At 48.9% G+C, this 14,179-nt stretch overlaps 1 protein-coding gene across 12 annotated transcripts in view; it reads left to right on the plus strand.

The window, feature by feature from the left end:
* The window catches only part of CLEC16A (C-type lectin domain containing 16A), a 193,499-nt gene that overhangs the window by 49,801 nt on the left and 129,519 nt on the right, over positions 1-14,179 (plus strand). For all 12 annotated transcript variants that reach the window (XM_033101362.1, XM_033101364.1, XM_033101365.1 and 9 more), the window contains one exon: positions 13,022-13,151. In XM_033101362.1, coding sequence (XP_032957253.1) covers positions 13,022-13,151 — 130 coding nt within the window. The remainder of the gene's footprint in view (positions 1-13,021; positions 13,152-14,179) is intronic.

The raw sequence follows: 14,179 nt of genomic DNA on the forward strand, positions 1-14,179 counted from the left end.
GATGGGTGACCTGGAGCAGGGTTCTTTGCTTTTAACTCGTGCCTCAGTTTTCCCATCTGTAAAAGAAGGTAATAACTAGTATTTACTTTGTTATTGTGAGAATTAAATGAGTTAATATATGTGACATGCCCAGAACAGTGCCTGGCCTGTGTCGTAAATATTTACTGCTGCTGCTTCTACCATTATTGTTATCATCTTTCTCATTGTTGCTGTTCTTGTTATTCCCGATAACCCGGGATTGGGATTTTTGACAGGCGTCATTATTTCAATTGTACTGCAGGAAGGAAAGGGGCCAGTGTTTAATGAACTTATATGCTTTTGATAAGCTTGGTTTTTTGGAATCAAATAATCGACTGTAATCCCCTAGATTCTTATATTAGGATTTTTGTCAAAGTCCTGTCTGTTTAGAGTGAGGTACACTGTGTTTGGTGCCTGTGTGCTCAGTATAGTTCAGTCCTCCTTTTTGCCTTTGTCAGGAATGACTCTGTTTAATTTTTCACCTTCTCTCATTTAGATGCTAAGACCTTCTCAATCTGGAGAGCATGATCTGCTCTGGGGTTAAGCAAGCTTAAACTGTCCAGTTCCTTGTATCACGGGCCAGGCACACAGCCACACAGAATGGGGCCCTGGCTACAGCCCCCGGCACTCAGGGGAAAGGAGGTGGTGGGTGGAAATGGGGGGGGGGGGCTCTACTCGCTGGATGTGAGCTCTCTCCACGCCTCCTGGGACAGATGTGAGCTGTCCTCAGCTCCCAGCTGTGGTCCACTGGGGATGTGGGGAGCACTTCCGGAAGCCATCTTCCCGGGTCCTGGGCCAGCAGTGGTGCTCCGAAACCAGCTCTCCCTGGCCTATCAGCCTTGGCTGTGCGAGTCCCTAGTCCCAGGCGTCTGAAGCTGGGAAACTGTGGCTCAGTAAATCAGTGACTGGGAACCCCGTTTGGGGGAGTTTGCTGCAATTATGCCGCCCATACCCGCCCCGTCCACATCCCACTGGCCCCGTTGCAATTCTTGGTGGTTCTCAGTGAATGCCACAAGCACATTTTGATAAATGTCACTAAAGCATCTCTCTGGTGCCACTCAGCTCTCTTTTTGAGGCTGAGATCTGCAGCATGCTTTTATTACATTTCTGCTCAAAGCGTGGAGTAAGCGTTTTGGTTTAGGAATTCTCTTTGACTCAGAAAACCTTTGCCGACAATGATCACTTTGGTGGGGGGGTAGGGTGAGGGGCAAACACAAGGAAAGTCATACTGGTTTGCTTACTTACACCGTTTGGACTTTTTTTTAAACTCAGAAGATAATTGGCTTGCTTAAACCCTAGGGTTAGCTGTCTTATAGCCACATCGGGGGGAAAGGGACGACTTTACCCTGTTTTGTACTCTGTGCTCTCATCGATTTTGTTTTGGAAAGATGCTACCCCTTTCATTCCAATCCTTTTAAGGGCTGCTCTCTAACCAAGCCTGGGCCGTGACTAACCGTGGTGTGGATGGGGTAGGCTTGGCCTCAAGCACACAACCAAATGAGTCAGCTGGGCGGCCCAGTCCTGGTGACAGGGGCTTCCGTGGCTTGGCAAGGCTGCCGTTCCATGCTGAGCCCACCTGCTCTGTGCAGGGGCCAAGGGGAGAAATGTTCACCAGTTTCCAAAGTGGGTCTTCCCAGTGGTCACTTGGCCAGGTTGTGCCAGATAGAGCCCAGGAATTTACCAAGAGGCTTTGCTTGGACAGTTGGTGTGGACTTCAGAGCTCAGTCGTGTGGGGCTCTCAGTGACCCTCTCAGAATTTTGCTGTCTTACTATTTTCTCGAACGTGCATTAGTCTTCTCACCCAGCTCACCATAAATAAATACGGTGTTCACAGGCTCGTCCAGCAAAGAGACACCTACCTGGGCAACAGGAGTTTTATTCTGGGGCTGTTTGAATTGTATATTTGATCTCTTGTTATTCTTATATTTGAAGGCGCGGCTGGTGGGTGTTCTCTCTCTTGACTATCTGTGTTTGGGTAAGACTGCACAGCTGTCAATTCCGGTGACTCGAAAGGGCGTCAGGCACATTTTCTCATTCAGTTTCAAACCAGAGGACAGTGTAGAAGGGGGTGGCTCCTGGGAGATGGGAGACGTGACTTGCAGCCTTGCAGCCCTGTCTCGATGTCTGGGTTTACTGACGATCTCAAGTTCAGGGCCTCATTTTCCCTTCTGGAAATTCTGAGTATAGAAAATATAATTCACGTGGCGACTTCTCTTCCTCCTCCTTCTTCTTCTTTTAAATGAGGACATGTTAGGATTCTTGAGCTTGCAAGATTTAGAAATTCAACTCAGATTGGCTTAAGCAAAAAGGGTGATTTCTGTTCATGAACCTGGGAGGGTGAGGCAGGGCTGGACCTGGGTGCAGAGATGATTGTTGGCAGTGCCAGGCTCGCATCCTGCCAACTTACCACCTGGTGGAGAGGGAGCTGCTCCTTCCCACTGTCCACAGCTGAGGTCAGGGGGCCGATGCCCGACGCCCGGTGCTGCTTGGCCTGGCCTGGGTCACGTGTCTGCCCTATGGTGACTCCCTCAGTGAAAACTGAAATGTGTTCATCAGAAGAAGGGGCACGAATGCTGGGCCAGCAGAAAGCCACTCTGCTTCCGTGTGTTCCTCATCCCCTGAAGGCTGTCTTCTCCTTTCCTGTTTTGAGGTAGGTAGGGGGCTATTTGCCGCGCCAAATGCTTCTTCCCTAGCAAGCTTCTTGCATTACTTCTGGATATAAGGCCTTGGTGACAGCATGGTACAGGTGACAGACAGGTACAGGTGACCCTTCAGTAGAGAGACCCTGATACCAGTTACCCTGCCTACCCTGCCATCCCATGCTAGTGGTGAAATCTTGACTTAAAAAAGGTGGCCTAAAGCACAGGAGTAACAGGGCATGTGGTTACAAGTCACAATTTTGCCATGACCTGATTTGAATGTGGCATTAACATGTTTTTTTCTACAAATGCAGCACCCCAAATTCACACCTCCTCCACATGTAAGCCCAGATGAGGAAGTTGTAGGAAATGAATGTGCACCCCTGGACCCTCTACAGGGGATTTACAGAGAAATTTGCTGTGCTTCAACGTGACAGGCAACTCATTCTGAAACCCAAGAAAATCACAGGGGCCCCTAAATGTTCAGAAATTGAATACTAAAAGCAAGACGAGGGGTGCCCCGGTCCCTTCAGCCACAGGAGGGTTCACTCCACTTGGACGTGCTTTCGTGTCTTAGCGTGCTCTTCAGTCTGCAAGAGCATTCATCTCTTTTCGGATTCACTTAGAGCAGTAACTTAATAAACATGCCAGAAACAAGAGAATGAATCGTTTGAACTTCTTGTTTGAAAAATAAGGTTTGGCTTCTGTTTTTTGCCTGTGGAAAAAGTAGGCATCAATTGCACAGCCTGACCTTTAGAGCCTACTCTTATTTTGGAATCCCAGCAAGGTCATGGAGTACAGGTGACAGCACCTGCCAGGTCAGCTGGGAGTGGGGGTTGCCTGGGAGTTTGCGGCCCCAGTTTTGCTGGGGTTTTTTTTGTGTGTGTTTTTTTTAAGTCTCTATTGACATGAAATGGAACCTGGCCTCATTTCTGGCTCCTCTTGTAAAGCCATAGCAAACCCCAGGTCCAACAGGGTTTTCTGATTGGGGTGAGCCCGGCACTAGTTAACAGGAGGTTAAGGTCTGAATCCCAGACCTGCGGGTCTGCCTTTGAGCCGCTGTGTGACCCTGGGCAAGGCATCGCCCTTTCTTACGCTTCTCCACTGATAGAGGGGCCTTCACACTCCCCGGGCCACAGGTGTCAGAAACGAAAACGTCCATACGTCCGCATGTAGCGTGGGACACGTGAGCACTGAACAGGAATGCTGGCTGAGATGGGGACTGCTCGGGGGTGGGGAGCTCGGACGGGGGGGCGGGGACTTGGGCACCTCAGCAAGTTTCTGTGGGGCCCATTTCCCTGTGAATTTCTATAAGGAACAGTAAGGTGGCTGGTTGGTGTTGTGTGTGTGTGTGTGTGTGTGTGTGTGTGTGTGAGAGAGAGAGAGAGAGAGAGAGAGACAGAGAGACAGAGAGAGACAGAGAGACAGAAAGACAGAGAGAGACAGAGACACGGGGGGAGGAGAAGAATTGGTAGTCTGGGCCAGTGTTGTAGAGAGCTGTGGGAGGGCCAGCATTTCAAATGGGCTTAACTAGTATAAGGAGAAGAATTGGAGGTCAGTTTAGACAAATCCTCTGAAAAGCAACTTCCCAGAAAAACGTTCTGAATTCAACCTCATGCTATTCAGTAAAAGATAATCAAAAACAAAGGGAGGGGGGCCCCTAAATGTTCAGCATATACACACGCGCCTCTTGCACTTCTGTTCCGAGCCAGCCCTAGCACGCAGCCCTTCCCTCATTCCTAGGTAAGCAGCAAGGGCATCCTTCTTCTCCTTCCCTTAACCTTCTTTCTCAGGCTGTCTTGTCCTCCCCATCCCTCTTTTTATTGTCTGTCCTCGCTGTGATTGCTGGAATGTGGAACACAGAGGGCAACTCAGAAAATCCTGGAATTTGTGAAGTCAAAGACTATTGGGAGGTCACGCCTGCCATTTCCCTGAAAAGCACTTCATTTACCAAATATTAATCAGATTAGAATGTACAGCATTCTGGGCAAGTTGATGAATTAGTGCTGTTATTTTCAAACATGGAGTGTCAGAGTATTGGAGAAGCTCATGGATTTGGCCAGAGTTGTCAAATCGAGAGGCAGAAGTTAACGTCCTTGGGTCCCAGGGTCCTCGGGCCGCTCCTGTACATTCACAGGAGAGGAACCATCACCACCATCCAGCCCCAGAATTCTTCTTCCTTCCAAACTGAAACTCTGTCGCCATTAAACAACAACTCCCATTCCGCTGTTCCCCCAGCCCCTGGCAACCAGCATTCCACCTTCTGTCTCTGTGAATTTCACTACTCTAGGTGCCTCATATCTTGGAATCACACAAGATTTCTCCTTTTGTGACTAGCTTATTTCACTTAGCATAATGTCCTCAGGGTTCATCCAGGTTGTAGCACGTGGCAGGATTTCCTCCCTTTTTAAGATTGAGCAATATTCCATATTTTGGTTACACCACATTTTGCTTTTCCACTGCCCTGTCGGTGGACACTTGAGTTGCGTCCACCTTTTGGCTGTCGTGAACAGTGCTGCTACAAGCATGGGCGTGTAAATCCCCTGCTGCTCTGGAGACTTCGTGGAAATGGCAGAGGCCGGGGAGGGCCGGGCAGGGCCAGCTGAAGCCAGAGGAGCTAGAGGTTCGGGTTCCTGCTCCCAGCGTCACAGCCTCACCAGTATGTCCTTCCACTCCCAGGGGCGCGAGACTCCCATTGTGTCGTGAGGTTGTACCTCCCCCCAGACTGGGTGGTGGGAGCCTCCAGGAGTATGGGCCACGGTGCCTGGCGTGGGATCGAATACCACACACATGCTCATTTACACAACGCAGCCGATGGAGGAGGAGCAGCCTGGAGCAGAGGCCCACCACCTACGAAAAAACCCCTCTGTGCCTCCGTTTCCCCTTCGGGAAAGGGCAGAGATTACCCTGGATCAGCACTGCCCCAGCTGTGGGACTGGGAGATTTTTGTAAGGTTGGACAGAGCAGGCCTTAAAGACCGTGCCGCGAGGATTCCGGGAGAGTGGTCAGCTCCCGGGAGCCTCGGGTTTGGCTTTGGCTGCCTGTCCTTATGTCTCCCTCACATCCCTGCACCCGCCTCTTTCAGTGCACACGTGCGCCTCGGCACCTTTGGTTCCTGCATTATGTATATTTTCACAGTTGCTTTCCGTTTATACTGGTTTGATGTGTAATAGTATTTGATATTAATGAAAAGTTAGAAAAAACAAAAACAGTAGAAAAAACACCCATTTACCCTGTACCCAGTTTTTACATCTTGTACCCCATTTGCTTTCTTATTTGCATTCTCTCTCTCCCTCCCTCCCTCCCTCTCTCTCCCCCCCTCCACACACACACACACACACACACACACACACGCAGTCACTCACAAACTTTTGTTGCATCGTGCCCATTCCCCCCTAAATTCTTCGGTGTGCATTTACTAAGAATAGGGTATTCTCTTTCGTGACCACAGTACAGCTATCAGCTTCATAATAGTTTTCTGCCGTCTAAACATAATAATTTTCTGCCAGTATGTCCACTGGGCCTAGTGATGTCCTTTATAGCGTGTTTCCTCCCTCGAGTACAAAATCCAGTCTAGGTCAGGTCATTGTGTCTCTTTAGCCTCCTCTACTCTGCAACATTTCCAGTCTTTCTTTCTCTTTTACAACATTTCTATTTTTGAAGACTACAGAACCTCCCCCCTCCTTCGTTTTCATAAAACGTTCCTCATTCTGTCTTCGATATTTCTTTGTGGTTAGACTGAGCTTATGCATTCTTGGTTGGAATACAGCATAGGTGAAGTCATGTCTTTCTCTGGGTGTCACATCTGGATGTCCGTCTCTCCTGGGTGATGTCAATTTTGGTCCCCTGGTTAAGGTATTACCCAGTTTCTCCACTGTATAGTTACTTTCTCTTTTCTGTGCAACCAGTTGGCAATCCACGGGGAAACACTGAGATAAAGTAGATAGCCAGCGCCTCATTAAACCTCCCCCTTAGTCTTGGCATTCATCGATGATTCTTGCCTGATCTGGTCTTTGCGAGGATGGTGGCAAAATGTTGATTTTTCCAACATCAGCACTTTCTCCAGGTTTGTAAGTCAGCCCTCATTGTTCCACTGTAAGCAAGCATTCTTCCCTTCTCCGCATTTATTTCTTTATCTGTCCTTGGCATGGACTCATGGATTGTAGTTTTTTAGTGGTTTATATTTCATTACTGTATTTCATTAATTTGATGCTTAGATTGATTCAGACTTTTGGCCGTTGGGAACCCTTTCAAGCTGGCTGCTGTGTCCTTGTGATAAGCCCCCATTATTTTTTCAAGCAGTCCTTTGAGGCCTAACAAGGTATTCCAGGTTCATCTGGTACCTACTCTGCCCATCCCTGGGGTTAGCCATTTCTCTGGAAAGCCCCATTCCTCAGTAGGCAGTGCTATTAGAGGCCAAGGTCTGGGCCCTGTGTGCTCATTGCTGCTGGGCTGGCCTGCTTTTTGGCCCTATCTGTGGACAGAGTTAGGAAATACATGCCTGTATATACACAAGATACACTTTTATTCATGCATACACACACATACGTACAAACATGCATGTGCAGACACATATTTTAGAAATCGCAAATTCATACCAAAACCTCTTTCCTGCCTTCCTCCATTTCAGATTTGCTGTATGTAAAAAAAAATACATACATAATTAGGGAACAGTGTGTTTCTCCAGGACCCATCAGCTCCAAGTTGTTGTCCTTCAGTCTAGTTGTGGAGGGCGCAGCTCAGCTCCAAGTCCAGTTGCTGTTTTCAATCTTTAGTTGCAGGGGACGCAGCCCACCATCCCATGCGGGAATTGAACCGGCAACCTTGCTGTTGAGAGCTGGTGCTCTAACCAACTGAGCCATCCAGCCACTCCTCCGGAAGCTCAATGGCAGTCTCATTGTCTTCAATCTAGTTGTGGAGGGCGCAGCTCACTGACCCATGTGGGAATCGAACCAGCAACCCTGTTGTTCAGAGCGCATGCTCTAACCAACCAAGCCATCTGGCCGCCCTAGATTTGTTTTCTCAGTCTTATAATACATCTAAAGAGTTTCAGAATTGTTTATTATTTAATAAGCAAATAAAGAGTCCAGAATTGTTTGCAGTTCTCTCTGCACCCCCAATACGTCACCTGCTGCCAAACTGAGGGTATAGAGTCAAGTATTTTGTTCACAAACTACTTGGAGTAGCCTGTCCTTTCTTCCTTTCTTTTCCCCTTCACGGTAGGTACGATATTCATTGGAAATAAATTTGGGTCTTTTTTTTTTTTTTTTTTTAGGGTTCTCCCTTCCCATTCTTACTGATTTGATTTCTTTTTCTAAATATGTGGAATATTAACAAACTCAAAACTATGCCAGAAGGCATGTTCAAAGAAGTGTCCTCCCTGCCATATGCTTTCCATCCATTTCCCCACCTCTTGCAGATAAGCAACTTGGTTGTTTTCTGGAATATTTCTTCCTGTGCTTCCTTTTGTAAAAAAAAGCATGCGTATGTATGTTCTCTTACTTTCCCTTCTTTCTTACACGCAGGGTAGCACACCACACATGCTCTTTGGCACTTTGATCTCTTCCCTTAGCAAATATCTCCAGAAATCATTCCGTATCAGTTCATGGGCATCTTCCTCATTTCTTTTGACAGCTGCTCTGTGTGCGTGTACCATGGTTTATTCAGCCAATCTTTATGCCTGGACATTTAGGTGGTTTCCAGTATTTTGCAATTACAAATAACACTGCGGTGAACACCCTGTGCGTGTGCCTTTTCATATTGTTGGAGATGTAGCTTCCAGCTAACTTCCTGCAAGTGGGATTGCTGGGCTGAAGGATAGAGTAGTGATTTAAAGTTTCTTCTTGGAAAAAACAATTTTTTTTAATTTATAAAGTTTCCTTTTAAAATGTATCTAAGTTAAAAAAAAAGTGAGTTCAAATAATATGATTAAGTAAATAAATGGGAGAGGCAACACACAGACGTGGCAAAAATGGTAAAGGCAGGCAGCTGACGGAAGTTTGAGCAAAACTGGGCTAGGTCATTGCCACAGTCCCTTCAGACTCCAAAACGGAAACCTGGTTGGGGTGAGGCTCATGGTATAGTAGCAGGTTCAGGTGGAGCCCCCTGGGAATTGATCAGCTGGCTGAGTGACTGTCGGGAAATCTGAGTCCACATAAGCCCACTGATCCTTTTTCCCCGTGGCGGCAGCATGGCATGTGTACCCTGGGAGGGGAGCTGGGTTACACTGAAGCAGGCATGGTGTCAGTGGGCGGGGGGGCACCCAGAAAGCTATGTAGCACCATGCTGCATATTCTGGTGTGGCCTAAAGAGGGGTTCACTTTGACCCCGAATCACCAGGAAAGGTCTTTGGCATCCTCTTTAAAGATGACTATAGAATTTATTTTAGAGCAGTGAGAGTCTGGGGAGACCTTCTCCCCAAAAATCTATTTACCCATGCCTTTCATGCCCATGTTGCTTTTTGCATAGTCTCAGGGAGTTGGCAGACCCTGGGTAAAAATGGCTACTTTTAAGAGTTGTTTGGATAAAATTGTTAAAAAGAATCTGGGAAAAAAACTGTTTTGGCATTGGAAGAACGGTTCTGTATTCATCTAGAAACTGAATGTAAGTGGGACAGGTCACTCCACAGCTGTGCTGGCTGGATGAGGAGTATATGGGACAGGGGAGGGACGGGGGTACAGTGTGAGAACCAGGGTGACCTCGCCGAGGTTCGGACACCTCCTTCTTCCTGGAGAGACCCTGTGGGCCTGGTCCTGGACTTGACACAGGAGGTAACGGGGAGCAGTCCTGGCTTTCGCCGCTACTTTTCCAGGGACTCTTAGTCACTGCACAGCTGAGTTTTTGTTGCTTCATATAAGTGCTCAGGACCAAACCAGTGGCTTTCTGCAGTTTCTTGCGCAGCTCCAGGAATCCAGAAAGGAGCTTTATGGCCTCTGTGGAGTGCACTAAGGAACCCGAGGTTGGAGACATTTGGGACCCACCCACCCTTTAACTGGAGCAGATGTGCTGTCATCAGTTTACCGCGCTGTACCATGGGAAACTGTCATTCAAAATTAGTATTCAACTCCTTACCAAAGTTGCATGAGCACTGGACTAGATGCCCTTTAACTTCTCTTCTGCTCCAGAGTTCTGATAGTGTCCGGGGAGATTAAAAGGCTGGAAGGGGACAGCCATATCACAGCAGGTGTATTCTCCAGGCTAGGGTACTCGGACTTGGGCTTGTAACCTTGGGGGGCGGGGTCCTGGAGCTGAGTTCTTGTCATGTCAGCAAGGCTGGGAGGAAGGACAGCTTGCACTGGGGCTGGCGGCGGGTCACAGGTTTGCAGGGGAGCAACCTGAGTGGGAGGCTGGTGCTTTGGTCTAGCTGGGTAGCCTTCAGATGTCCTGGTTGGCACGCCCCATCAGTAAATACAAACAAAGAAATACTTAATTTAAACCTGCATCTCCCAAACATATATGCATTTATTTATTACAAATGATACATCTGGCATTACTGTGCTAATGTGATGTGCATTATAAAACAAACAAAATAGATTTTTAAAAAGAGATTAAAAATGAAAGCGGTACTACTGCCCAGTGAATCATCTTTCGTACCCACTGAGGTATCTGCACCCCACTGTGGAGAAGACTGGGGTAGCCGGGAGGCACCTGAAGCGGGGGGTGTTGCTGGAGGTGAAGATGCAAACGCAGGGAGGATCGATGGCCCCAGAACAGCCCTGCACCTTCTTTTTCTGCCATGTCCGTGTGCTCTTTGGACTTCTGTTTCCTCAGTAGCTCTCTGTGAATTGACTCACTTGTTTTTCTCTTAAATTTAGCCGCATCCTAAGCAGCAATAGCAACAAAAGAACAGGTTTTCTGTGCAGTTAGAATTTTCTTCTAATGCACATTAAATACAAAAGTATGCGAACAAAACTGTTTGTCCACATACCACTTAAGAATCATGTGTCAGCCCCCACCTGTGTGGTGGGGGACGGCCCTGTGGGAGTCTGATCTGTGCCACCGTGGTGGGGAAGGGGCTTGTGGGAGCGAGCCCTGCCGCCCACCCCCCCCACCCCGCCGAGGTCTGGGGCCTGTGGCGGGTACGCTCCTCCATGCCAGAGGATGGTCGCAAGCACAGCCATGCCTGCCAGAGCCCCAGAAGGGTGGGGGGATGCGACGCCTTCCTGTGAGAACACTGCACACATGAATCAGAGGCCGGTGGGGCTGTGGACCAGCCCATTACACGTTGCAGCAGCCATGCGTCATGGCTGGCCTGCCTGCCGCCTGAACCTCCTCATTTGCCAGATCAGTCATCCATTTGTCCGCTCCAGAGATAGTTACTGAGTACCTGCCATGTGCCAGGCCCTGGGCTAGTTGCTGGAGTTCTGGTGGAGAACAAAGCAGCTAAGGCAGCCACTCTTAGAAAGCCCGCATTCTAGCGGGGAAGGTAGGAAGGCAGCAAGCCAGCCAAGAAATAAAAAATATAAAATCCAGGGAGTTACAAGTGCCATCAAGTAAAGTCACGGTAATAGGGGAGGGGATAAATCTATGCAGAAGGATTCCAGGTGATTTATGTGGCTCCGCCCCCTCAAGGCCCTAGAATGTGACCCCACTTCTTAGGTGTGAGCTGTGCTCAGTGACTTGCTTCCAAAGAGTCTGGGGTGGAAGGAGGAGGAAAAGGACCTTCCCAGTGGAGAAACTGGGCCAACGTTCGCTTGGCTGAGCTCCGCGCATCAACGCAGGCAGTCATGAGCCATGTTGATACCCTGTACCCTTGATAAGATGTGATGACAAGGGCACGTGCCCTCTGTGGTCTTCCTCCCAGAAACCTATAACCCCACTCTAATGATCGGGAAAACACCAGACAAACCCAGACTGAGTGACGTTCCACAAAATACCTGAGCAGTTGTCCTCAAACGATAAGGTCATCAAGAGCAAGGGAAGTCAGAAACTGTCACAGCCAAGAGGAGCCTAAGAAGACATGACGAATACATCTAGTGTGTCCTAGATAGGATCCTGGCACAGGTAAGGGTGTTAGGGAAAAACTAAAGAAACCTGAAGAACGTATGGAGTTTAGTTAATAATAATGTGAAGAGGTAAAGGGAAAACACGTGCAGAGGGTGTCTGAGAAGCTGTCCCAAGATGGTGACATCTGAGCTGAGCCTCAGATAATGGGGCTGAGTCACGCCTGGGGACGGAAGGCCTGGGTGAGAGCATTCCAGGCAGAGGAAACTGCCGTGTGAAGATCTGGGGCAGAAATAAGGTTGGGCTGGTCGAAGAAGAGTGAGCACACTCAGCACAGCTGGAGTGGTGCCAGGCGGAGAGGGCCAGGAGGTGAGGTCAGAGGTGGACGGGAGCCAGGCGGTGCACGGCCTGGACCTCGTGGAGGCATTTGGATCTCATCCTGAGTGTGATGGGAAGGCAGGCAGTGGGGAGTTTTGAACAGAAGGGTGCTATGAGCTAATTTCCACTTAAAATCAGTTGGGTTTGTGTAGGGAACAAACTAGGTGAGCAAGAAAGGAAGCAGAGGCCAATTGGGGGCCCCTGTGGGGCTCCAGGGGATGATGATGGCAGAGGCTGTGTCAGAGCCCAGGTATGCTCCCATCCTTCTGGAAACACAAATATGGGTTCACATTTCATCATATTTCCGCCCCCCCCATTTTTGTCTCCTGAAGATGGGGGAAATTGACTGAATTCTGGGTTCCAAAAACTAATATTTGACGGTCCATACCTGCGTGTCAGCGAACTCTGTAACAGGATCACCTACAGCACCACAACCATCCATCTCCGTTCAAGATGTTTTCCTTTTTGGTCCATACATCTTTCTGAAAAATAAAATGTACACCATGCTTAAGTGGGGTGCTACAAGTTGCCCTGATTTCATTGGGAAAAATAAAACATGGTTCCTAACCTCTGTGCCTTCCAGAAGTTGTAAACGGCAAACAAAAGGCTTTAGTCATGTTAGAGCCTTTTCTAAAGTGTAAATAGTTCCAGAATGTTTTCAATGAATTTGGTTATATTTTATTAACCTCATATTATTTCTTCAGTGCTGCCTGAACTCCTTTGGGAAGGAAGTGTGGTATCACTAAAGTAAAGTAAATATCTTGTTTAAAAAAACCTTGAAATAAAGTAAATTATTGCAATTTGTGCTTTCTTGTTAAAATCAGGGCCTCATTTCTTGGTGACGCCAAGATGGAAGGAGAGAGGTTCTGGCCTTCGTCTTATTTCTCCCCCAGGGCGCTGCTGTGCTCCTGTCACTGCTCTTGAACTTGTGCTTGACGTGTGAGGAGCGGGTTAGTGGGGCTGCGTCTCGAACATGCGTATGTCTGTAACTCTAGGTGTGGGAAGCTGTCTGGGCTCATCCTGGCCTCTGTGTTTGCTTCCAGAGATAGAGATGGTGATCATGGAACGCAGCAAGCTCCCGGAGTTGGCGGGTGGCACCTCCATGCAGGAGCAGAACACCACGGACGAGGAGAAGAGTGCGGCCACGGGCTTGGAGAGTGTGCAGTGGAGCAGGTAGCCACCGGAGGCCCAGCCCTCCTGCGCTCGTGCTGGGGTGGAGCTGCCCACGAGCCAGCGCCACAGGGTGGGGCCACTGCTCAGTCTCTGGAATGAGGAGGTGGGCTCAGCGTGAGGTGGGTGCCCAGGGCCTCTGCCTATCACCCAGGTGGCCTCTGCTGCCTCGGCCAAGCCATCTGCTTCCCTCCTTTCCCTCTTCCCCACTCCTTGGTCACCAGAGGCACAGCTCCTCTCGAGAGGCCTGGGAACAGAGCTGGCACTCAGCACTGTATTTGTCACCCCTTGGAAAGAGAATGACCAAGACATGGCACCGCTACCCCCAAGCACGGCGGTGCGAGTCCGCGTCCTAAAGGGTGTGGGCTGCCTGGTAGCCTTGTACTGGCCACTCCTGGCAGCGCCCTGCGGCTCCCAGGAAGGATGCCCTTGGGAGTAGCGTTTGGATCTGCCTGTCTCATTCATTCATTCGCTGCCACGCACACGGCCGTCCACAGGGCCTGCCCTCATGACTCAGCCGGCATGATTTAATGCTGCCGTCCACCTTTGACTGTATGCGTGATTGTTCATTTCAGTGATGGCCTGCCAAAGCTACATCCTCTTAAACGTCCGCGATGCCACATTTCCTGGAACCTTGCTGTAGCACCACCCCTTTTGGAATGGACTTGGATAGAAGGCTGCTCCCCAAGGGTGCAGTGAACCGCTAGGAGGGCTTCTTCATTTCGGTGTTATTTCCTTACCAGGAGGCCCCACTGCACAGACCCTTGTAATAGCCTCCTAATCCTACTTGAGTGCTGATAAAAGCCCGACAGCATCGTTCGTTCTTCTGTCAGCCTGCAAGGCATTCGCTTCCTGAACCCGGTGGGGGACATGGGGGGACTGAAGTCACACATATCCCCATCCTATTTTTTAATCCAACTTGAAGCGAAAAGTGGAAGCACACTAATTTTTTTCCTCCACATCTTGTTTATCTCTCTGCTTGGCAAATGTTTCAATTATCTGGCAAGACTAATTTTTATCAGATGCACAAG

The sequence above is a fragment of the Rhinolophus ferrumequinum genome (genome assembly GCF_004115265.2).
Source record: "Rhinolophus ferrumequinum isolate MPI-CBG mRhiFer1 chromosome 15 unlocalized genomic scaffold, mRhiFer1_v1.p scaffold_54_arrow_ctg1_1, whole genome shotgun sequence".
NCBI classification, from domain to species: Eukaryota; Metazoa; Chordata; class Mammalia; order Chiroptera; family Rhinolophidae; genus Rhinolophus; species Rhinolophus ferrumequinum.